The sequence below is a fragment of the Clarias gariepinus genome, chromosome 2, assembly GCF_024256425.1.
Source record: "Clarias gariepinus isolate MV-2021 ecotype Netherlands chromosome 2, CGAR_prim_01v2, whole genome shotgun sequence".
Taxonomy (NCBI): domain Eukaryota; kingdom Metazoa; phylum Chordata; class Actinopteri; order Siluriformes; family Clariidae; genus Clarias; species Clarias gariepinus.
Genome location: NC_071101.1, coordinates 11,302,501 through 11,327,057, shown reverse-complemented (window position 1 = coordinate 11,327,057; position 24,557 = coordinate 11,302,501). Strand labels below are relative to the sequence as shown.

General features: G+C 38.7%; 1 protein-coding gene and 1 long non-coding RNA gene across 5 annotated transcripts; one reads left to right on the top strand and one right to left on the bottom strand.

Annotated features, from left to right (window-relative positions):
* The first annotated feature begins 1,043 nt into the window (after positions 1-1,043).
* Positions 1,044-15,101, top strand: LOC128509362 (uncharacterized). Of its 4 annotated transcripts, none has more exons than XM_053481085.1 (15): positions 1,044-1,544; positions 2,233-2,343; positions 2,617-2,758; positions 3,220-3,412; positions 3,630-3,698; positions 4,436-4,504; positions 5,344-5,412; positions 5,597-5,699; positions 5,842-5,891; positions 6,068-8,162; positions 9,669-9,743; positions 10,133-10,174; positions 10,264-10,305; positions 10,925-10,966; positions 11,096-11,495. In XM_053481085.1, the coding sequence occupies exons 2-15, from the start codon at positions 2,238-2,240 to the stop codon at positions 11,314-11,316; spliced, it is 3,318 nt and encodes a 1,105-aa protein (XP_053337060.1). In that variant the 5' UTR covers positions 1,044-1,544; positions 2,233-2,237; the 3' UTR covers positions 11,317-11,495. The 4 variants fall into 4 exon arrangements, 3 of the variants coding, with proteins under 3 accessions (XP_053337060.1, XP_053337069.1, XP_053337048.1); XR_008356029.1 differs by lacking the exon at positions 1,044-1,544 and adding an exon at positions 14,700-15,101 and having other exon boundaries at positions 2,140-2,343; positions 11,096-11,403; XM_053481094.1 differs by lacking the exon at positions 1,044-1,544 and adding an exon at positions 14,700-15,101 and having other exon boundaries at positions 2,140-2,343; positions 11,096-11,209.
* A 257-nt stretch (positions 15,102-15,358) lies between these two features.
* Positions 15,359-16,531, bottom strand: LOC128509502 (uncharacterized). Its single transcript, XR_008356056.1, has 2 exons — positions 16,391-16,531; positions 15,359-15,834 (listed from the first exon to the last, which is right to left on the bottom strand). It is a non-coding gene; the product is annotated as an uncharacterized LOC128509502 (long non-coding RNA).
* Between the last annotated feature and the right edge of the window lie 8,026 nt (positions 16,532-24,557).

Sequence of the window (24,557 nt, the reverse complement as noted above, 5' to 3'; positions counted from 1 at the left end):
CATACACACGTATACACGTTTTTATTTACAGTTTGTGGTTTGGTTTCAGCTGTTGTCCATTTTCTCTTCTTCTTTTTGAGTGACGGTTTGTTTGTTTTTACCTGTTGTGTTAGTTTTTTTTCAGTTCTTTTAACGTTTTCACTACCTTTTTCCTCTCCGTTTTGGACAGCTGTATGAACAGGTTCACCTGCTCCTCTATCCCTACAGGTGTGTGTGTGGTGCTGCACCCGGCCTCCTCACTCTCCTGTACCGCGGTGCTCACAGTCTGACTGCGGGTTTTCCACTTATTTGTTGGTTCTGTATTGGACGTCTCCTCCCGTTTTCTCCTCGGTCTTGTGTCTTTAGGTGTCTGTGGTGGTATGTTGGTCTGTGGCTGCTGTGTGTCGGTGCAGACGTTGGGGGCGTGGTCACTGTCAGCACTGAACACTGTACCGGCATCAGGTTCTGCGCTCGCGCTGTGTACAGTGGTACCGGTTTTGGGTTCAGCGCCGAGCGCAGGGTGTGTCTCAGTGCTGCCGGTGTGTTCAGTACTGACCTGTTGGAGTTCCGGTGTGTCGGCGAGGCCCACCGCAGGCACGGATTCCTCTGTGCTCCCCCACCGTGCCGCTGCCGCTGTCTCCCGGCCGTGTCGCCGTGCGAGCTCCCCGGCTGCACGGCTCCGTTTTCGCACCCGACCTGCTCCCCCACCGCTAGCAGCACGTCATCAATCTGCACGCCGTCCTCCGGCACACACCTGACACCATGCCGGAGGGACAGAGTCTCCACACCGGCCTCAGAGGCCATGGTGCCTGCTCGCTCTCTCTCTCACTTTAAACTTTTATTTAACTAAAAAACATTTACTGATAAAAAAAAAAAAATTTAAATAAGCAGTCTCCAGAGAGTTTGGCAGGATGCCACACCCAGCGCATGCGCAGACAGAGAGAGAAAGAGAGATCTTAACACACTTTATTATAGAAAAGAATTTTAAACTTATTTACATATATATTTTTTTAATAAGTCTGGTGTTATTTACATATTTACAGTGTTTTTTTTTTTTTTTTTTAAAGCTGTAAGAATCGGTTGGTGTGTGTGTGTGTGTGTGTGTGTGTGTAGGTGCGCGTTGGTGCGGCCGGACTGTAAGGACAAAATACCTGAATACATACCGACACTATGAGGACACACGGTAACTATAAGGACATGGCTGATGTCCTTATAATTAAGGCAACGTAGAGCGGTTTATTCATGTTCCCTGAACTCCCTCCCGCTTTTTGGGAAAATGTCCCATTATTTCCGCCCACCCGTTTTTTTTTTTTGTATCAGCGTATGCCCCCAGTGTATGACGCGCCTCCATCGGCAACTTGGCGCTACTGCAGCTTCATTTCCGCCGCGTTTCATTGGTCGAGCTGCGGAATGCTCGTCAGCGATTGGTTGCTTTGGATATCCGTCAAAGACCATACGGACTTGATGTGCGGTGGAGAGTTTAGTAATTAAGCTAAATTAACTTAATTGGAGCGAGATTTTCCTCTGTAATATCGACAGAAGAGTTTCATCTGCTCATGCTGAAGGTAAGAACATTTTGTTTTTAACTTTATGGCAGTGTGAGTCAGTCTGGATAGTTTTAAACTGTGTGTATGATGATTAATCAGGCTGATATCTATTAGGAACACCATTAGCGTCTTCCACACCTCCATTAGTGGCTCCAACACACTTATATTATCTGCCACGTGCGAGTCAATTAAAATAATTTGTATTAATTAACTTTTTGGTACCTATGAAATTCAAAAGTAGTTCATAGACATGTTTAATAACATATGTGAACCATCATGTAGTGATGAATGCTTGAGTAAATAAATTTAGTGATAAATAGTTTGTATGAACAATTTAAACACTTTCATACTGCTGTAAATATCATGATGTAATAGGGTTTAGTGGATGTTCATATAATATGTAATATTTTTACATCTTTGTCCAACTAATATTATGATTACTCTCTCTCTCTCTCTCTCTCTCTCTCTCTATATATATATATATATATATATATATATATATATATGAGAGAGAGTGTGTAATCATTATATTTGTTGGACAAAGATGTAGAAATATTACAAGTATATTATATAACTATTCATATGTAAAATTGTGTAATTACAGAGTCTTCACTACAGTCTGATAATATGAATATATGTTCGATTATAAATATTTATTGAAACTAAATTTATAAAGACATACTACTTATGTTCGCTAAACTTTCAGTCAACATGGTAAGAAAAAGGAGAATAAAACCTGAAGAGGATGCAAAAGAACACACATTGTCAGGCAAAGACAAGGCCTTCATTGAGGGACGAGAAATCAACACATTTAAAAGTAAGTTACAGGATGCATCACAATAGTGCTTATACATTTACACATTTTAGTCTGGGGTGAGCCACATTTTTGTTTAAACTTTGAAGAGCCACACATAAAAAAAAAATTAATGTGAGGTCAAAGAAAAAAGTCTAATCAAAGCCATAGTGGTGAAAACTGATGCTTGACTTCCACAGTTACGGCACCTCGTATTACATTCCACATTTTTACAGAATTTAACACCTCTGAAAGTAAAAGTAAATTCTACAATGGTTTTTAATTTTGTCTCTTCAGGGAGAGGTGTGTTTGCACTTGAACACATTGAACCAACCACCTTTGTTGTTGAATATCGTGGGATTCTCTCTCAAAGTAAACATGTTAAAGACATTAATAGCAACTACTTGTTCGATTTCACATGGAATGGAAAACGTTATTGGTAAGTTGGCTGGGTTTTTTTTCTGTAATGTTTAATACCTTTAAGTCTGTTTCATGTCATTCTAAAAAAGCAAAAAAAAATATATATATATATTTTTTTTGTTAACATTATGACACGGTGGACAGATGGACAGTCTTTTAAATGTACTAAATTGATTAAATAATTGAATAATTGTTTCGGGCACGCCACTCCACCCCTCGTCAGCTCACACTCAATAGTGTAATTTTTTTCCCTTCCCTAACTTCCTCCGCTTTTCACTCTCCTTCCCTATTGTATTTATCTAAATAAATGCACCCCTTCTGGCGTTTAACTACTTTTGTTCCTCACTCAGTTACAATAATATCTATTAGACAATAGGTTAAAGAAACCAAGGTTAGCATAATCCCCAAAATATACATTATTCAGTTGGTACCTAATGTTCCAGTCGGGAATGTTTTATTTTTATTTTATTTTTTTTACAGCATAGATGCTTCCAAAGAAGATGGAACACTTGGCAGACTGGTCAATGATGATCACAGAAATCCAAACTGCAAAGTAAAGACGATAATTGCTGAAGGAAGGCCACACCTGTGCCTGTTTAGTATAAGAGATATCTTTCCAGATGATGAGGTTACATACAACTATGGAGATTCCTCTTGGCCATGGCGTTCAAGGGTCTGTAATGTTTTTTGTTTTATTTTTTATTATTATTAAAAGTCAACCATGTTGTATTTTGTTACGTATTTATTTGTGTATTTTCTGGTACACAACAGAGCTGAAAAAGTGAGAAAAGATATTTACTTCCTTTTTATGCCACTTCCATCCATTATCTTGTGGTGGCCACTTAGCAAGCATTATTTCCAAATTGTGATGGCGTTTATTACATTCACAGTTGCTGTGTGAAGACACATCAGTGAGAGAGACTGAAGGTTGTGTTGGAGCTTCCACCTCAGGGAAAAAGGTAAGTGAGCATATTTTCCTTCTTAAAACACTGTTCGATGTAAAGGGGTTGTGACGTCTCAAACTTGGGGTTAAATGTAGTTCTCTCTGTTCATCCATCACATGTGTATCGGGGGATGGGCGTGAATCTAACATGAAATGTAAGGACAGTTTTGGCCTATGAGGACCGTCATATTTTTACACATTTGATGGAAAAGTGGTGGTTTGGTCAAGTCTTTGCTTTTTAGCCCCCAGTTGCACTCAGTATTTGGGTATGTTTTTGTCAATCCCATCAGAAGTGGATGACATTAAATACAAATGTAAATGGGTTCTAAATTTTTTGAACTTGTCCATTTTCCACCACTTCCAGAAGTAATGAAACGTATGTTAGATCCGACTGCTTTCGTAGTGTAGATGCTTTTGTATCTAAATCCATTCAAGTAGCCACAGAAGACCAACTATTGTCCACCTACAGACCTAATACATGATCTTTATGGCACCTGTTATAAGGACTCCTACCACTACAAGCTGTTTATACTTTGCTATGTTGTACCAAAATGCCCGGATAACTGAATTTGAAGTTGCCAACCTCATCCTTTTATGGCCTTAATTCCCACTTGCTTGTACATCATGTATCATGAGTTTACTCAAATATTAGTACTTTATTGGTGGGTCACACTGAGCACTAGAATTACTTGTGGTGGCCACTTGGTAAGCATTATTTCCAAATTGTGATATCGTTTCTTATTACATTCACAGTTGCTGTGTGAAGATACATCAGTGAGAGAGGCTGAAGGTTGTGTTGATGCTTCCACCTCAGGGAAAAAGGTAAGTGAGCATTTTTTTTTTCTTGAAACACTGTTGGATGTAGCCCCATTTACACTGCAGATCTCGATGCCCAATTCTGATTTGTTGCCTATATCAGATTTTTTTTGACCGTCTGTTTACACGTTCTTTCAACTATGACTCGCATCCGATCCAAGTCTTTACACTTGCCATGCCATCTGAAACATCGTGCATACTTAAAGGGAGGTTCTTGTGCTACGTACTAGGCAAGATGGACGAAGTCGAAATATGCTTGACATATTTCCACATATGAGGGAGGCCTGAAACCGATCTCGAAATATCGAAATGTATATGTTTTTTTTTTTTTCCTGTTTACATGGACATAGAACATATCCAATGTGTCACATATGAGCAAAAAATCGGAATTGGGTCAAATTTAACTGACCGTGTAAACGTAGCTGTAGAGGGATTGTGACGTTTCGAACTTGGGGTTAAATGTAGTTTTCTCTGTTCATCCATCACGTGTAAAAATATGATGGTCCTCATAGGCCAAAACTGTCCTTGCATTTCATTTTGGATTCATGCCCATCCCCCGATACACATTAGTTGGTAGATGAGATGTACACCTGATATGTACACTTTTTAGTATTGAATTTAATGCAACAATAACTGCAGTAATTTTCAGCCTAAGAATTTTTTTTTATGTTTGTGCTTAAGAGTTACTTGTATAATATCTACATTAAGTGCTTTTGGGGGGTTGGGGTAGCTTTAAAGAATAAACAAATATATACATTTAATTTGTTATAGTCAGGTGATGCAGTTAAATGCTTTCAGTGTTTTTTATTTTTATTTTTTTATAACAGCAGATCATTTATTTTTAGGCACCATTTAAAGGCTATTCAAAGACAGTTGCCAGTAAAGGAGTTTCAGCTTTGTCTGGAAATGAAATAGTAAGTTGCATGTTATAATGTAACAGTCATGTGATTTTTTTTTTTTTCTTTTTCATTCATTCATTTCTTAGACTGTATAAAAACATGCCACAAAGTTGTTTTATGTAAAAAATGTTAAGATTTAATAAAATAAATTTTCAAGTTAGTTTGATTTTAATCATCAAATTATTTTTGCCATTTACAGTGCCACCATGAAGTTCACAGTGCTGCTGTCTCCAGTTTGAATTCTTGTGAAGAGTGCACTGGACCTGTGTCCGGTCTAAAATGGCTTTGTTTAACTTGTAAATGTAAGTATCTACTTACCTCAAATATACGGTTGAACATGTATTTATTTGTGTGTGTTCTTGACCCTTTTGAAAACCAAATGGATTGGTCATATTTCCTGCTTTCTGTTGTTCTAAAAGAAATACATGGTAATTTTTTTTTCAGTATGTTCAAAATCATGGCACAAAACTTGCTTCATGAAGAATATGAAAATGGTATAGTAATCACTCTTTTTTTTTTTTCTATTTTACCTGTAACTCTAACATTTTAGAGGTAGATTAAAACATGCTAGACTACAAGTACAGTATTTTTGACACAGAATTTAATATAATTATTAAAGTATCATCACTATTATTATTATTATTATTACTACTGATTTTTTGTTTTTTAGCCAGAGGTTGAATTTTCCAGTTTTGAAGAAACCAGCTCTGATGAACAGTATTCTCCATGCCCTGAATCTTTAAACAACGAATCCTCTGATGACTTCATTCCAGACTCTCAACAAAACAGTGATAGTGATGACAGTCTGTCTGTCAAAACACATAAACTACCATCTCACAAGAACACACCATCTGAGTCCAAGATGGCAAAGAATGTTCCACAACTCGCTCACTCTTCCTCCACTGAGCAAGACATGGTGAATGGTCAATCCAGCTCCACTCAAGAACTCTTTTGTGACTATGCAGCCGGTAATGATACTACAAAAAAAGCAGAGACACTTCAGAGTTTTAAGAAGACACCAGTAGAATCTTTTAATAAACAGTCAACAATTGAAAATATGACAAGTCCCAAAGAATCGCCCCCAAAAAAATTTTTCACCCAAAAAAATTACTGTTATGTTTGCAAAAAACCTCAGTCAAAAATCGTCCGTCACTTTAAAAAGCATCAAGACAGTGAGGCAGAAATTGCTGCTGCATTCCTGCTCCCTAAACACTTCCAGGACCGAAGAAAGTTACTTGAGAAGCTACGGAACAGAGGCAACTATGAACATAATCAAGAGGTTATGGGAAATAAATGTGGACCACTGAAAGTTAAAAGAAGGCCGGGAAGATCGGAGATTAAAGTTAGAGCCAAAACATATGTTCACTGTGTATACTGTAAAGGCCTGTTTGTTCGCAAGGAGCTGTGGCGCCATACACGGCGATGTCCTTCAAAGATGTCTTCAGAGTCTGAAGCAACTGGCAAAGCCAAAGTCTTAGTTTTGGCTGATCTTTCAGAATCTACTTTTTCCCAAGCAATATCTCCTGAGGTGTGGAAGATCTTGGGAAATATGAAGAATGATGACATTTCATCTGTAGTTCGAAATGATTTTCTCATACTGCAGTTGAGTCAGTGTCTTTACAACAAGCATGGAAGTGATCCAACAAAATTTGAATACATCAGACAGAAGGTCCGGGAAATGGGCAGACTTTTGCTAAGTTTAAGAAAAAAATACTCCATATTTAGTTTTGAAGATGCCGTGAAACCAAACAATTTTTACAAAGTCATAGAGGCTGTGAAAGATGTTGCTGGTTATGATGAGAAGACCCACTTGTATAAGACGCCAAGTCTTGCACTGAAGTTAGGACATTCGCTCAAGAAGATTGGTGACATTATTCTTTGCAGGGCCATCGCAGCAGAGAATGATGATATGATTAAAGCAGCAGAGCGATTCAAAAGACTGTGCTCAAGTGAATGGGCAGAACACATCTCCCATGCAGCTCTTGCTACTTTGAGCAAATCAAAGTTCAACAAACCATCTACTATACCATTCACACAGGATGTGCAGCTTCTGCACCAATACCTAGAGAAGAAATCTGCTGATGCTTTTGAAAGCCTAAAACATAATGAGTCTTCACAAACGTATGCAGAACTTGCCAAAGTGACACTTGCACAAGTAATAGTCTTCAATAGACGTCATGCAGGGGAAGTCTCTAAAATGATGCTCGAGTCTTTTAAGAAAAGAGACCAGACTGAACTCCATGAGGACATAGCTGTCGGTCTCTCTCCATTTGAGCAAAAAATGTCCAAGCAGTTCAGCAGAGTAGAAACAATGGGTAAAAGAGGGAGAAAAGTTGCTGTTTCGTTAAACCACGAACTTGTCAGTGCAATGCAACTTCTTGTAGACAAAAGAGATGCATGTGAAGTAGACAGGGACAACCCCTTTCTGTTTGGAAGACCAAAGTGCTCAGCAACCAGCTTCTTTAGAGGACAAGACTGCATCAGGATTTTTGCAAGTCAGTGTGGTGCAAAGAACCCTGAATATCTCCGATCTACACAACTCCGTAAGCAGGTGGCAACAATGTCCCAGATTCTTAATCTTAAGAATAATGAACTGGATCAGCTAGCCAACTTTTTGGGCCATGACATTCGGGTCCATAGAGACTATTATCGGTTGCCAGATGCAACTATAGAAATTGCAAAAATCTCAAAGCTGCTCCTGGCAATGGAGAAAGGAAATCTCACAAGTTTCCAAGGAAAATCTCTGGATGAAATTGAAATTCAAGGTATGTCCATGAATTTATACTATAATGTGTAAAATTGTATAAAATTAAAAAGTGCTTAACATGAGTAACTTAAATTGGTTAATAGCATTAAAGCAGTAAAACTTGGGTAAGCAATGTATAACTATGTACAATAAACATTAAATTTAAGTAAATAAAAAAAGGGCAACATTGAAAAACATAAAGGAAAAAACAAAGACCAAAAGGATGGAAGTAGTATGACATGAATACTGATGTTCATTAACATTGAGATTTTATTTAAGTCTTTCTTGGAAGTTTGTTATAAATATACAATATATGGCCAAAAGTGGTCTTTACCTGCCTTGACTAGAATATGAATTTAAGTGACATCCCATTCCTAATCCATAGGGTTCAATATGATGTCAGTCCACCCTTTGCAGCTATAACGGCTTTAACTCTTCTGGGAAGGTTGTTCACAAGGTTTAGGAATGTGGTCAAAATTCCTATAAACATTCTTCCAGAAGCATATTTTAGATTGGATTAGTTGTGAGGTCACACACTGATGTTGGACAAGAAAGCCTGAAAAAGCTCTGTCTTCGCTCTAATTTATCCCAAAAAATTTCTATGGGGTTGAGGTCAGGACTGTGCAGGCCAGTAAAGTTCCTCCACACCAGACTCTGTCATCCATGTCTTTATGGACCTTGCTTTGTGAACTGGTGCACATGTTGTCATGTTGAAAGAGGGAGGGTCATGTTGAAAGAGGGAGGGGCCAGCTCCAAACTGTTTCAACAAAGTTTGGAATATGGAATTGTCCAAAATGTCTTGGTATGCTGAAGCGTTCCTTTAACTGGAACTTAGTGGGCCAAGCACAGCTAGTGAAAAACAATCCCATACCATAACCCCCTGCCCATCAAACTTTACACTTGGCACAATGCAGTCAGACAAGTACCGTTCTCCTGGCAACCGCAGGCAAATCCAGACTCGTCCATCAGATCGCCAGATGGAGAAACGCAATTTGTCACTCCAGAGAACGCGTCTCCACCTCTCTAGAGTCCAGTGGTGGCGTGCTTTACACCACTGCATCCGACGCTTTGCATCGCACTTGATGTACGGCTGGGATGCAGCTGATTGGCCATGGATACCCATTTCATGAAGCTCCCTGCGCACTGTTGTTCAGCTAATCTGAAGACCACATGAAGTTTTGAGGTCTGTAGTAATCGACTCTGCAAAAGGTTGGCGACCTCTTTGCCCTACGCACCTCAGCATCCGCTGACCCCACTCAGTCATTTTACATGGCTTACCACTTCGTGACTGAGTTACTGTCGTTCTCAAACACTTACACATTCTTATAATACAGTTGACTGTGGAATATTTAGGAGCAAGGAAATTTCAGAGTTCCACGCTGGAATTTACTAAGCTCCTGAGAGCGACCTATTCTTTCACAAATGATTCAGATTATTTGAATAGATGAGCGAATACTTTTGCCAACATAGTGTATGTGTACTTAATGCACACATGTTAGTGTTTGTCAAATATGCTTTTCTATAGATGAAATGGATGTGGAAATAGATGAAGAAATAAGCGATGAAGATGAAGAATCAGATCCTGCCCATGACGTAGGAGGTATGTCATAAATTTTAATTAGCCTAAATAGGGATGCCTCAGATTAATGATGCAACAAGGCTGGTACAGATAAAATAAATTGCCACTTGCTTAGACATAAGTAATTTTTACAAAAATTCGAAGAAATGCTAAAAATACAGTATTAACAAGTTGTATTTTATTTTGCAAATATTTAGCAAATGTTTTCTTCAGTTATTTTTGTATGCCTGTTAAATTTCATTTGTACATGCTTCTATAGTTTTCACTGTCCATTCTATTACTTGTCATATTTTTATTTAAAGCTATGGAAAGCATTTTTGTTTTACTGATTGAAAGTGGCAGGTTTTTGAAGATCAGTACCCAAGTGGTCGGGTTAAGTTTAAGTATGCTTTTACATTTTTTAAATTCAGGAAACAAAAAAAGGACCCAGGTTGAGGAAGAAAGTCACAAGGGTAATTGTTGTACATTTATATATTTATGTAATAGTGATGGTGCTGCTAGTTACTAGTACCTAGTAATAAAGTGCTGTTTTTTCCAATAGGTAAAAGAAAAATGGCCATGGAGGAGGCTGACAGCTCTACAGGTAGACAAATACACTATATGCCAAATGTATTTGTTCGTCTGCCTTTACATGCACATGAACTTGAGTAACATCCCATTCTTGGGGTTTAATAGGGTTTAATAAGCTGTACCCTTTGCAGCTATAACAGCTTCAACTCTTCTGGGAAGGCTTTTCACAAGATTTAGGAGTGGATTTATGGGAATCTTTGACCGTTCCTTTAGATCTTGGACTTTCCTTTGTGCACTGGTCCTGACCTTAACCCCATAGAACACATTTGGGATTAATTGAAGAAGAGACTGTGAGCAAATGCACTTCTGGAAGAAGAAAAAAAATCCCATAAACTCACTCCTAAACCTTGTGGCAAGCCTTCTCAGATTAGATGAAGCTGTTACAGCTGCAAAGTGTGGGCCAATGTCATATTAAACCGTATGGATGAAAAATTAGATGCTACTTAAGTTCATATATGTAAAGGCAGGAGAATACTTTTGGCAACAGAGTATAAATCCATTTGTGTGTACATGTGGTCCTGTACATGTTACTCATAACCAGACTAGTCCTGTCTGCTAATATTTTTTTAGACACTTTAGACTGAAGAACTGGAATACATTGAATTTTTTTTTTTTTTTTTTTTTTTCATCAGGAAAAAGAAAAAATAATCAAGATGAAGCTGAGAGCTCCAGAGGTACAGTACGGTATAGTAAACATTTAGGTATACATTTGCAAAACAAAAATGTTTTTAATCAATTAAATTAAGATATGATTATTTGTATTTATTTATTTTATTGTATTATATTTATTATTTATTTTGCAGAGGCCAAATCACGGAGAACTGTAAAAAAGCCATGGGGCCCAGATGAAGTGAATGCTGTCATGAAGCATTTTAAAAGTCATATTTTAAAGGGACACCTTGCAACAAAAGCAGAGTGTGAGCAGTGCAAAAGAGCAGAGGGACCTGTTCTAAAAGAAAGAACAATACAAAATATAAGGGATTTTGTGAGGACCCGTGGTGTGCAGTATAAGAAATGTTCTTAGGCCGTTGTGTTTTGTGATGGAAGGTGTTGCCTTCCATTAATGCTTGTGGCTTTTGTTCAAGTTGATCCAGAGATTTCAAAATAGAAGGTGTTTAAGATGCCATATTTACTTTTGTTAAAATGCTGTTTTAACATAAAAAAAATTTTATAATTTTTTTTTATTAGTGAATACAGAAATCGGTCTTTATTTCCACTGGTACCATGTTTTAAGGCACCTGATTCAACTTATTCCCATGAAGGTCACCTTCACCTAATTTCTTTTTCAGTTTTGGTTTGGTTTTAATTGATTTATCTTTTTACCTTTTTAGTTGGTTCTGTTTAAATTAAACACCTTGTTGATTTTTAATCATTTAACTTTCCCCACCAAGGCTAATTTTAAATATTTTGCACCAAATGTATGCATGTTGCATGATATAGCAGCAGCTCAGTGTAGCACTGTCCTTAAGTGTGCTTGTTTCTTCTGCAGGTTTTTGTGGCAGCAAAAAGATGCACAATTCTTTTGTGAATTTACTTTAAATATAGTAGTTAGTAATACTTGAATAAAGTAGTTAGTAAGGCCTATACATATGTGTGTATGGATGATGTCCAGTGAAACCCAGATTGTCCTCATAATCAATAGATAATTAGGCTTGTGTGTGTGTATGAGTGATGTCCAGTAAAACCCAGATTGTCCTTATAATCAATAGATAGTAAGGTGTGTGTGTGTATAAGTGATGTCCAGTGAAACCCAGATTGTTCTCATAATTAAGGGTTTGTTAGGCTTGTGTGTGTGTATAAGTGATGTCCAGTGAAACCCAGATTGTCCTCATAATCAATAGATAGTAAGGCTTGTGTGTGTGTGTATAAGTGATGTCCAGTGAAACCCAGATTGTCCTCATAATCAATGGTCAGTTGGCTGTTTGTGTGTGTGTGAATGATGTCCAGTGAAACCCAGATTGTCCTCATAATTAAGGGTTCGGTAGGCTTGTGTGTGTGTGTGTGTGTGTGTGTGTGTGTGTGTATGAGTGAAGTCCAGTGAAACCCAGATTGTCCTCATAATTAAGGGTTCGGTAGGCTTGTGTGTGTGTGTATAAGTGATGTCCAGTGAAACCCAGATTGTCCTCATAATTAAGGGTTAATGGCTGTGTGTACTCCCGCCCCGTCCTTACAGTGTTGTAGAACGTCCGGTCTTTATATTTCTAGACTGCTTCATTAGAATTTAATTCTGAGCAGACAGAATTTTACCCCATGCCACAACAAGCAGTTTAATATTAACTACTAATCCCTATGACAAAGGATATGGTGTGTCCCCATAACTCAGTGTGGGTACTTTTTGCGAAAAAAAGGCCTGATAAACCACCCGTACCTGTAGGTGCGTGTGTGTGTGTGTGTGTGTGTGTGTGCTGAGTTGCGCCCTGGTTCTTTATTCTCCTGTGTTGCGGCTTTCAGGGTCTGACTGCAGGTTTTCAGTTTTGTGGTGGGTTCTGTTGTGGATGTCTCCTTTTTTTCTATTCGGTTTGGCTGTAGTGCTCTCTTTAGGCGTCGGTGTGTCTTTTGGTGTCATTGGTGGTGTACAGATTTGTGGCTTCTGTACCTCTTCAGTCAGGTTTTTCCTGCTGGCTGTCCCCGCACGCTCCTGCTTTATCTTGGCCGAATCACCCCCTGAACAACCCAGTACAGACAGCGCTGCCTTTCATGTCTGATATCGCCTGCAGTCAAAGCACTTCAGTTGCTCCAAGGTGGCAAAACTATGAAGCAGGTCTCCCCCTCTTTACAGTACAATTTTACATTAAGTGTTCCTTTTATGTCGTTCAAAACCATTAAAATCTGCTAGCAGAAAGGCAGAATGTGGGCAAACAAATTTACTGAAGCAGGCCAGCTCCTTCATAATTTCCTCGTCCTAATAAATAGGGGCACATTTGATATCATGACTCGTGTTGTGGAGATAGACAGAGGGGTAACTTGAACCGCTGACCCTATTACACATACTCCCCCTTTTTGTTTGTGTACTCGTAAGGTTTATCTTGGTTTAAAACACCACCACTGCTTTGTTTATCCAGGAGGCAGAGTAGATGTTCTCACACCTGACCTGCTCTCCACCACTAGCAGCACCTCCTCCACCTCTACTCCGTCCTCCACCACACACCTACAGTAATGCCATGTCGGAGAGACAGTGTCTCTTGACCAGCCTCAGAGGCCATGATGCCCCGCTCACTCTCTCTCTCTCACTATAAACCTTTAACTTTTTTCTTATTAGTAACATTTACTAATAAAAATAAATAAATAAATAAATTCGGGGGCAATTTCAGTCCTTCCACAACTTGACAAAACGCTGAACAGCCATTCAAGCACTGTCCTCACACCCAGCACAGAGAGAGAGAGAGAGAGAGAGAACAGGTAGTTATGATCACAGTCGCATGTATTAGCTGACTATTTCACTGTTTGTCAAAAAATTCTTCATGGTTTCTTTTTTTAACAGGGTTTAGGTCCTAGTTTCTGAGACCTTTTACTTTTTCTTTCTGTATGTTTGATAGTTTTACTTGTCCAGTTTAAAACTGTGCCATTTCTGCTTTGCCATGTGACTACTTGTGTTTTGAACTTGACTAAGGATCTGTCTAAATGATATGTGTTTGTCAGTGCCTCGACCCCTACTAGGTGTCAGGACTACAAAAAATAAGAAGATCCATAAAAAGAAATAAAAAAGCAACTAAACAAATAATTATAATATTCCTGATCCACTGCAGTAACGAGTGTTCAGAGCTCCACATGTATCAACACAGAAAGAGTAATACATCAGGGCCCGAAACAACAGTATATCATCACATAAAGGACAAAAGACACAGGATTGAGAATTAGAATGTTTGACTTTTGGACAGAGAAGATAGATTCAAGAGAGGGGCAAAAAGGAGCCGTCTATGTACAAGTGATAAATATATTTTTTCACAGAGGTAGAGAACTTAGGCTCAACCTGTCTCATATTTTTCATGCTGGTCCACCAGGAAAGCCTCCCTTAAACCCCCCTTACTGTCTCTGGTCGTTACATCTTAACGACTCTCCCTAATCCAACTCTATTGCAGTTTCTTCTAAACAGTTTTCATGCGGGAGCAAGTTTATTCTCTAGAATTATTTTTCTTTTAAATGGAGCTACATTATTTAAAGTATAATATAATGTTTACTCTAAGCATTCAGTCACCTGATCGAGTTCTCTGGGGTCAGACAGTGATCCAGTCATAGCTGATAACTCTGGCAGATCACTAAGAAATCTCTGTGCAGTAGTTGATGTGAATGTATGTTTAATGTGGTAGCACAGCAACGTACATACATTATTAATAAAACACATTAAATGAGATGAGATGTTCTAAGATTACTTCAGACAGTAAAAAATGTCTCTTCTTTTTCTTTCAGCTGCTCCCACTAGGGGTCGCCACAGCGGACCATTTGTCTCCATCTGACTCTGTCTACCACATCTTACTTTTTCACTCCAACCTCCTGCATGTCCTCCCTCACCACATCCATGTGGAAATGTCACTATATTTTCTAAATTTAATCTGAAGGTATTCATAAGTGTGTCCTGTTATGCACTGATTCATTTATACTGGGTCCAGAATGGACATAAACACTGTTCTCAGAAGAGAACTTAAAAGAAAGTCAGAAGCTGATTTTCAGTTTAAATTCAGTGTACAGATTTAACACAAGTAGGAATGGATGAGGATCTGAACTCCTCCATCTTATTAATATAAAATAAGTCTTTACCTGTCAGTTCACTCAAGCATAAACCCTGCAGTAAAGAAAGAGATGAAAGCAGCTTCCTGCTCCACACCCAGCTAAACACACAGAGTCAGTGTTAAGCAGTAAATCAGAGAGCAGTGTAGAGGAAGTGAGATTCACATGAAGACGGCTGAGTGATCCTCTTTCTCCCAGAATAGAGCAGCACTTTCACCAGATGTTCAAGTTTCTTCAGCCAAACTCACTGAAGCACAACACACAGCACTGAATCTACAGCTAAACACACTCTCTCATCACACTGATAATGACTATTAACTGGAATAAAAGAAGACACAATGTCCAAAATGAAGCTTTATTTCAGCAGAGCAAAACTACAGGAAGAGCAACAGGACAGTGAAGAGAGTAAAGACAGAAATGTCAGCATTGTGTAGAACTGAAACTCTGTTGTAGATGGATGTGTAAGCAGCTCAGTGTTAAATTCTATCTTGGAGCTGTTAGTCTTCACACTGGCTCTTTCTGAACGTGACCGGATGATTGACACCAGCATGGGAGACTGTACAGACAAACTCCTCCCCCTTTTCCCAGACTGCTTTGCTGAGGGTCAGGGTGCTGCTGCGTGTGTAACCGTCCTTCTTCTGTTCTTCTGCGCTGGTCAGAACCCGGTCCTTCACCTCTGAGCCGTCCACTCTCCAGCTCACCAGCGCCCCCTGTGGAGAGTAGGCAGACAGCAGGCAGAGCAGCGAGGCGGATCCCTCACACAGGTGCAGAGAGGAGGGAGGGAGCAGAGACACGGAGGGCTTCACCGTGGGACCGGCTGGAGAAGACAAACACACAATAAACACACATTTACACACACTTACACAACATTTACTCATTACTGCTTATTCACATGACTGCAATTCAGTAGAACTACTCAGCAGGAGAAGATTTACTAGTTACTGGTTATATTGTGGAGCGACTCAGACTTTGATCAGCTTTATTCTGTGTTAAACACTTCTTACTGATGTGTAATATAAAGTGCTCCCTGTGTGATAGTAGTAAATGGATCTGATTACACAAATGTTCATTGTTTAACACAAACACACAGCAGCATTCGTCTTTATTTTACATCAGCACAGAGACTTTAGAACAATTTACACTAAACTTCAGATATGAACCAGTGACCAGGTTTAAACTCACGAACACACAGAGTATTTATTATATCTTCATTATTCACTCATTTATTATTTTACTATTTTACAGTAAAGAATTACTTATAAATAAATTACTGATAACTATACACCAATTTTTTTTATTTAACTCATGTAAATGATGAGCGGAAGTTATTTTTCTTTACTTTTAGACTCCTAAAAGAAGTAAAAGTGACTTACCAATGATGAGTTTGGTTCCTCCACCGAAAGTGACCCACAGTGATACATTCTATTGAAACCGTCGTACAAAAACTTTTGTTACACTACAGTGACCACACACACACACACACACACACACACACACACACACACACACACACACACACAGGTTTCCATAAAGAGAGGTTCCACTTTGCATTGGCAGCACATGCTTCAGTGCTCTGGGAGTGTTTATAGCGCTGTGACTTTAACACTTCATGACTGAGAACTGCTGCTACAGCAACTTCACCCACAGCTACCATGACTTTGATCCCCGTCTTCATCTGGACACTGATCCTCTGGACTCAAGGTCAGACACTGCTTCAGATTTTATCTCTACAATAATCTATTCATACAAATACACGTTTTTATGTATTATAATGTTTCAGTTTCATGGTGAATTATAATATATATTTTTACAGAGTGCAGAGGTCAAGTCACAGTAACTCAGACTCCTGCAGTGAAATCTGCTCGTCCAGGAGAAACAGTCACCATCAACTGTAGAACCAGTCAGGCAGTGTATAGCAACAACCAATTACACTGGTATCAACAGAAACCTGAAGAAGCTCCTAAACTTCTCATTAAATATGTAAATCAGCTACAGTCAGGTTTTCCAAGTCGCTTCAGTGGCAGTGGATCTGGATCTGATTTCACTCTGACCATCAGTGGAGTCCAGACTGAAGATGCAGCAGATTACTACTGTCAGAGTTTACATTCCATCAGTAGCAACTGGCTGTTCACACAGTGTTATAGAGTCGTACAAAAACCTCCCTCAGTCAGATTGTAGAGAGACTGCACTGCTGCAGCTGGGAGCGACTGCAGGTGCTGAATTGGAGGATGTGATACGACACAATGACACTCTGTGGAGGAGAGGAACCACACCACATTAACTCACATCAGAAATCTCTCAATAATCATAATACTGCACTCAGTCCACCCCGTGGCCACTACTGTACAATTAATACTTCTATTGATTCATAAATGTTTCTGCTCCTTTTTCTCATGACTGAAATTGTTTGGTGGATAATCTTCTGTTTTGTTCAGTCCATATCACTCATCCTACCCATATTACAGTCTCAGATGCTGTCCTGATATCAGTCAACATTAATAATCTTCTCCCAGCTTTAGTTGTGTTTTTCTTGTCCTTTCAGGACACACTTCAGCTCTGCTCTGGATTCTCCCTCAGTCACTGGTGTAACTCCTCCTGTCCTCACAGACTCTCTCTTAACATTTGGGAATTAAACTGGTGTTCCGTCTCTCCCCTTCCTGATAAGACTGAGCCCTGCTTTACTTCATAGTATTATATGACACCAGCTTTCCTGCTTTCTCTGCATTTTCTCATACAGATCTTCTACTGTCTCATTTTAAGATTTTATTCTAATCTAATATAAAATTCTTATTATTACCCATAAATCATTGTTTTTAGCTCTGAGATCTCATTTTCTTTCTTTTTATTGTGTAACCCCCTTTAGTTAAGCCTCCAGTCCTCCTGACTTCCCACTCTCTCTCTTGAACTTCTATATCCTGAGATTTAACATCTCTCCTTTAAAACACACTAATGTAAACCTTTTGGATCTGACCATCCATCCTTCACCAGCATGAGACATCAGTGTTATCCCACTTCACTTTTCACACCATTACTTAGTATTCTGCACTCTTCTTCTCCCTGCTCTTCCTACAAGGAACTATACCTCTCCCTCACTCCCTCAATCCTTCCCTCCTTCTTTCTCTGTCTCTTTCAGCATCCAATGTTTCTATGTGAATCTCAGTATGTTTTCGAAGCTCTTCAGCCATGAACTAATTTACAGCAAGTCTGAGTTGCTTTATATTACTAGAGATGCATTACTATGATGTATTTTGTGATTGTTGGGGGAACTGTTGTGCAACAATATCTGGCAGGACAATCAAACGTTCGGTAGTTTTACAAAACTATCTAACTTTCTCTCCTGATGCTCACTCACTCCCTCACATATCGTCTATACTGCCTTATCCTGTTTTCAGGGTTGCAGAGGACTTATCCCAGTTCCAGTGAAGATGACTTAGGGCACAAGGCGGGGTACACCTGGACAGTACAGCGCAGGGCACACACACACACACTCATTCACACACTACATGCAATTTTGGGAACACTAATTAGTATAATCTGCAGGTCTTTGTACTGTGGGAGGAAACCAGAGTACCCGGAGGAAACCCACAAAGCACTGGGAGAACATGCAAACTTAACCCCGGACCCTGGATGTGCAAAGCGGCAGTGTTAACCACTACACCACCATGCCGCCTCTCTTATGATATCTCATCACAATTTTTTTTTATTGTCCTGGCCCACAGGTGATGGAATAAACATCCTCTAAAAAACTGAACATCTGCAGCACTATCAGGCTTCACACCAAGAACTTTATTCAGTCACCAAGCGCTTAAATAAACACTAATAAAAAACTTCATCTTGTGCTGTTGTTTTCTTTCTGCACTAATATTAACTCCTTTCTAACAGGAATTTAGCCTCATAATATTTTATTAGTTTATGAGGATGTGTTTTATTGTAGACCACCAAAGCACATGTACGTCTGTAAGTCACTCTGGATAAGGGGATGTTCCCAGTACTGTAGATGTAAATATGCTTAAGAGACAGTGCAATACTACTTCTTGTGCTGCGGTTCAGGTCTCGCTCCTGTTTGATGGTTTATTGAGTCAGGAATCACGTAGCATTAAGGTGTTGTTTTAATGTGATCTGATTTCTCCAGCTGATGGCCCTGTTTTATACATGACCTCTGACCACTTTTTTCTTGTCTTGTCTTTATAGAAGTTTTATTATCAGTTTGTCTCACCTGTGTCTTGTTCTTTTGTCATCCTGATACACTTTGCTGCTATTCTGTTCAATTTGTAAGGGAAGATATAGATTACTGCATTTGGTAGTTTTTTGCTTCATTAACACATTCAAAATTGGATGAAAGTTAAACACAGCATTCCTGTACGTATATGCTGAGTAGTTAAGTCATGATCTCTGGGCTTAATGATGTTAACAGACTCATCACTACATGACCAGAACTAAATAAAGATTAAATATCAGTTCAAGCTCTTTCTTCTGTTCTTTTTCCACTTCAATTTTTATTGCATTTTAGTATGTCCCAACTGTTACATTCAAATTTTTCCAAATAGCAGAAAAGGCTAATTAGAGTCAGATATTACATGCAATTTCAATAACAAGCAAATAAGATAAAAACAAAAAACTAAACAAACAAACAAAAAAACTAAACAAATAAGAACAGAGCCTGTGCTGAGAATACTGTAGAAAAAGTAAAAACATGGTGCATACAAAAAGGAAAGACAATTGGGTATAAAATATTACGCACAGTTGACATATATGCCTAAAACTTTGGCTAGTACAGTCTAAGAGCCAGTGCCCCTATGATTTGTCAAAGTAAAGATTCCATTTTTGCCATCTTTTGGCATACATGTCCGCCTCCAAACGTATCACACCAGTCATATGTTCCAACGTCCTTTCCTGAATTACCTCAAGCCATTTTTGCTGTTTAGGTGAATCAGGCTTATACCAGCTTCTAATTATGCTTTTCTTTGCTGCTGTAAGTAGTATTTTTACCAGGTATCGGTCCTCCTGAAGTGTAACCAGCGAAATATGACTCAAGTACAAGACGATGCATGAAAATGGCATCTCATATCCAAGTACCTTTGTTAGGGTTAAATGTACATTTTTCCAAAATGGCTTCAGTTTTTCACATCTCCAAAAAATGTGTGTGTGGTGTGCTTCTAAGCAGCCACATTTACTGCTGATTTTAGGTGTAATAAAGAATCGTACTAAATTCTTCCAATTGAATACCCTCAATTGTTGCGAGCTTGTGGAGGAATGTTGAACTTCACACATATTAAACCATACATCTGGTAGAATTTCTACATTTAATTCTTTTTCCTACCTTGATTTAAGGTATAATGTTGAGTTGGCCTTACTTTCCATAATACTTACGTAAAACATGGAGATTATTTTTGCACATTTACTATTTGATTAGTATGCATTCATCATAAACTTCACAACTGGATTAATTTTGTGTGAAGTTTACATTTTTATTTCTCTGTTAAAGTAATCTCTGAATTGTATGTACCTAAATAAGTCCCGATTAGTAAGAAAAAAAAATTCTTCAAAAAGTCAGTAATTCCTCATTTTCCACTACTGTACATATTGCTCTAATGCCTTTTGTTGCCAATTCTTTAAATGTGGCATCACTTTCGCCTGGTTTAAATTGAGTATCAAAGGCTATCCATCAACATACTTTTTGGTCTTTGCTTAAATTAAATTGTCTAGCAAATTCAAACCAAAGCTCCACTGCTCCAGAAGTTATTGAATCCAATTGACTTTTGACTACTTAGGGGATTTCATTTTCTCCAAGAACTGACTGAATCTGATAACCAACCATATATGTCTCAATTTCCTTCCAACTAGCAAAATAATTGTTGTTACACCAAAGAAAAAGGGGACGGAACTGAGCTGCATAAAAGTAATCATTGAGATTAGGTAGGGCCAATCCTCCTTTATGCTTGGCCAACTGGAGTGTTGTGTATCTTATTCTGGGCTTCTTTCCATCCCAAATAAACCTGAATATTAGTTTGTCCTAGATTGTAAACTGCTGTCTAGGTATCTCTACTGGCAAAGCTTAAAATAGGTATAGCAATCTAGGTCATACAGTATGTTTGTTTTGATGACGTTGATCTTACTGGCAAAATCTAATGGATAGGTAGACCACCGTTCCACATCGCTTATAATGTTCTGGTTAATCACATTATAGTTTGCACCATACAAGCTACCCAGGTTTTTTGTAATAATCACCCATGAATATTTTATTTTCTTCCATGTCCCATCTTAAATTATATCTATATCTGATTTCCTCAGAAGGTTTGTAATTAAATTACAAAAGTTGTGTTGTGAAGTTAAATTCATCAAGGATTTCCATTAGTGCGGGAAGAGAAGCCTCGGGATCTGTTAAATAGATCAAGACATCATCCGCAAAAAAAAAAAAAAAACAATTAAATGATCTTTATGTCCTATTGTAACGCCTTGTATTTGTTCATGTTGATGGATTGCCTGGGCCAGGGGTTTAATATAAACAGCAAATAAAGTGGGACTGAGGCAGCAACCCTGTCTAGTTCCTCTTTGTAAACTAAACGATGGAGATAATGACCCATTAATTTTTTATTTTGGCTGTTGGTAAAGAGATCTAATTATATTTACAAAATGTTTATTGAAGATGAATCTATCCAAAGTTTGATCAAGAAATTCCCAATTGACCCGATCCAAGGCCTTTTCGGCGTCAAGGCTTAGTACAGTAATACTGCTGTGTTCTTTTTCCTTTCTATTTCATCCATCAGATGTAGCGTCCTTCTAATATTGTCATGTGTTTGATGGCTTTTTATAAATCCAGTCTGGTATTCGTCTATTAATTCAGGAAGGATAGTCTCTAGTCTCTTTGCTATAATTGCTGTATATATCTTATAATCTACATCAAGAATTGAAATAGGCCTATAACTGCAACTAAATTCCCTATCCTTACCCTCCTTTGGAAGTACTGAGATGGTTGCCTCATTCCATGAAGGTGGAAGTTTACATTCTCTTTTAATCCAGTTAAGTGTTTTTAACGGGAGTGGGGCTAGTTGTTCTTTAAACGTTTTATACCATTCGGCAGGAAAGCCGTCACTACCTGGTGTTTTAGACGCTTTTAAACTCCCAATCACGTTAATTATTTCTTCTAGTGTGAAATCTGCTGTAATGAAATCGGTTTGTTTTTTTTGCCTATACTTGGTAAATCCAGTTCATTAAGAAAATTTCTTGTCGCTTCTATTTTAGAATCAGAGGTATCCGTATACAGTTGTTTATAGTAATTTAGGAAAATATCCTCTATTTTCTGTGAATGATAAATCAAATTATTTGTTTGTGGGTCTCGCATCCTATGAATGGTACTCTCAACTTGCTGTTTACGTATGCGTCGGGCAAGTAATTTGGCTGCTTTGGGGCCGGATTCGTAGTATATCTGCTTAGAGAATCAAGCCTTCTTCTCAACACCTTGTTCTAACAAGTCGTTAATCTGTTTCCTAATTTGCTGCATACGTGTTAGTAGATCTGGGTTCCTGTTGATTTTGTGTTGTTGCTCCACACTTGATAAATCTGATGTCAGGGTATTATACTCCTTTCTCTTTTTCTTTATTTTGTGCTGATAGTGCAATCAAGTTCCCACGCATCACAGCCTTCAATGAATCCCACAATATAGATGGGTCTACCTCTCCATTATTGTTTATCATCATATATTCTTTAAAATTCAGTTCTATCTGTTCTACAATTGCTTTGTTATTTAACAAACCCACATTTAGCCTCCAACCTGTCTGTCTCTTCGTTCCTTCTATTTGAACTGTCAGATGCAAAGCACTGTGGTCAGAGACATCAGCTACTCCAATGCTACAATCTCTCACCCTATAACAGTCACTTTTTGGCATAAAAAAATAATCAATCCTAGAGTACGTACGGTGAGGAACTGGGTAGTGATTGTAGTTTTTGAGAGATGGATTAATATGTCTCCAGACATCGCAGTATCCTATATCATCCCTGGCTGTGTTAATCAATTTTGATATTTTGCTTAAATTTCTTTTGCTGTTAGTTGTGTCTAAATAATGGTTTAATACCACATTGAAATCTCCACCACATATACAGATACCCTCTGCCTCCAGTACAATTACATCCATTAGTGATTTGAAGAACAGTTTACTAGTATCGGGTGGAGCATACACATTTACTAATGTTACTATCTCTTCTTCAATTTTACCCTTAACAATGAGATATCTTCCATCCTTTTCTTTTATTTCCTTATATGATTCAAATTTAACTTCATTAGCGACAAGAATAGCTATCCCCCTTCTATAAGTATGCTTATATGAGTTGTAGTAAGTATTTCTTTTTATTTCTCATGTTCTTGTTGAGAAAGATGAGTTTCTTGCATAAAAATAATATCCACTTTCTCTTTTTTAAGTTTGGTCATTACCTTTAACCTTTTTAACTGGGTTACCCAAACCGTTCACATTTAAGGACATTAGCTTAACCTCAGTAGGCTGTGACATCATCCAGACGAGTCATTCTTATACCACTATGTTTCCACAAGCTAACCTTAAATAAAATAAACTGTAACACAGTAAAAAGCCAAGAACTGCTTAGAACGGGCATTATAACAGTGAAGTATGAGGACTTCCAAAGTCTAAAGAGCGTTCTCCAATTTTCAGCTGAGGGGGGATACCTCTTTCCAGGAAAGGCCCCCTCCCCAATAAGTTCGCTACAGACTGTATCGCAATTCACTGACGTGTGACCGATGGCACAGCTAACCTCATTTTGCCGCCAGCCAGCGCATTTACACCGAAGATTTTTATGTAAAGGGTCGCTTTAGCATAGATTTTTAAACACTGCTGTGTCCATGTTCAAATTCCCGTAGGCGTTCTGTAGCTTTTCTGGCAGTGTCCAGACTTGTGGTTGATCCTACTCGCTGCCACGATGTAGCCCGCTGGAGACGATCCAATAAATGGCTCTTACCGCTCTCTCGGGCACCTTCACGCTGTATCCCCGCCAACGCAGCTCCTGCGCTGCCTCCCAGGCACTGCCGTACACCTGCACACCGCCCTACCAGTAGATGCATATCCGACCTTGTGCTGGTGAAGAACGGTGGCTGTATAGTCATGGTCGAAATACAGCGGTTTCTCTTCCATCATGATTTTCTTTCACCAGACTTTTTGGATAACCATCTCTTTGGTGCTGCTGGAAATTTACTATAATGGACCTTGGATGCAAATTTGGGCCCGGTCTGGGCGCCGGGGCTCTGTGTGCACATTGTATTTGCAAGTCCACGTTGCCAAGTTAAAATTCGGAGCAAAGCAGCTTTTCGACAAATTTCATCACCAAACCTTGTTCAACGTTCTCTGGTACACCTTGGATCCTGATGTTGTTTCGTTGAGCCCTCGACTCAGTATCGTTTAGTCTGTCTTCTAGTTTCTGCTGATTTTTTTAAGCCTGTTGAAGGGCGACGTTGGCCTCCGCACTCCATGTTTCAGTGTTATCGGGCCGCTTCTCTATCTCGTTGATTTTCTTACTGTGTTTTTGCATGGCTAG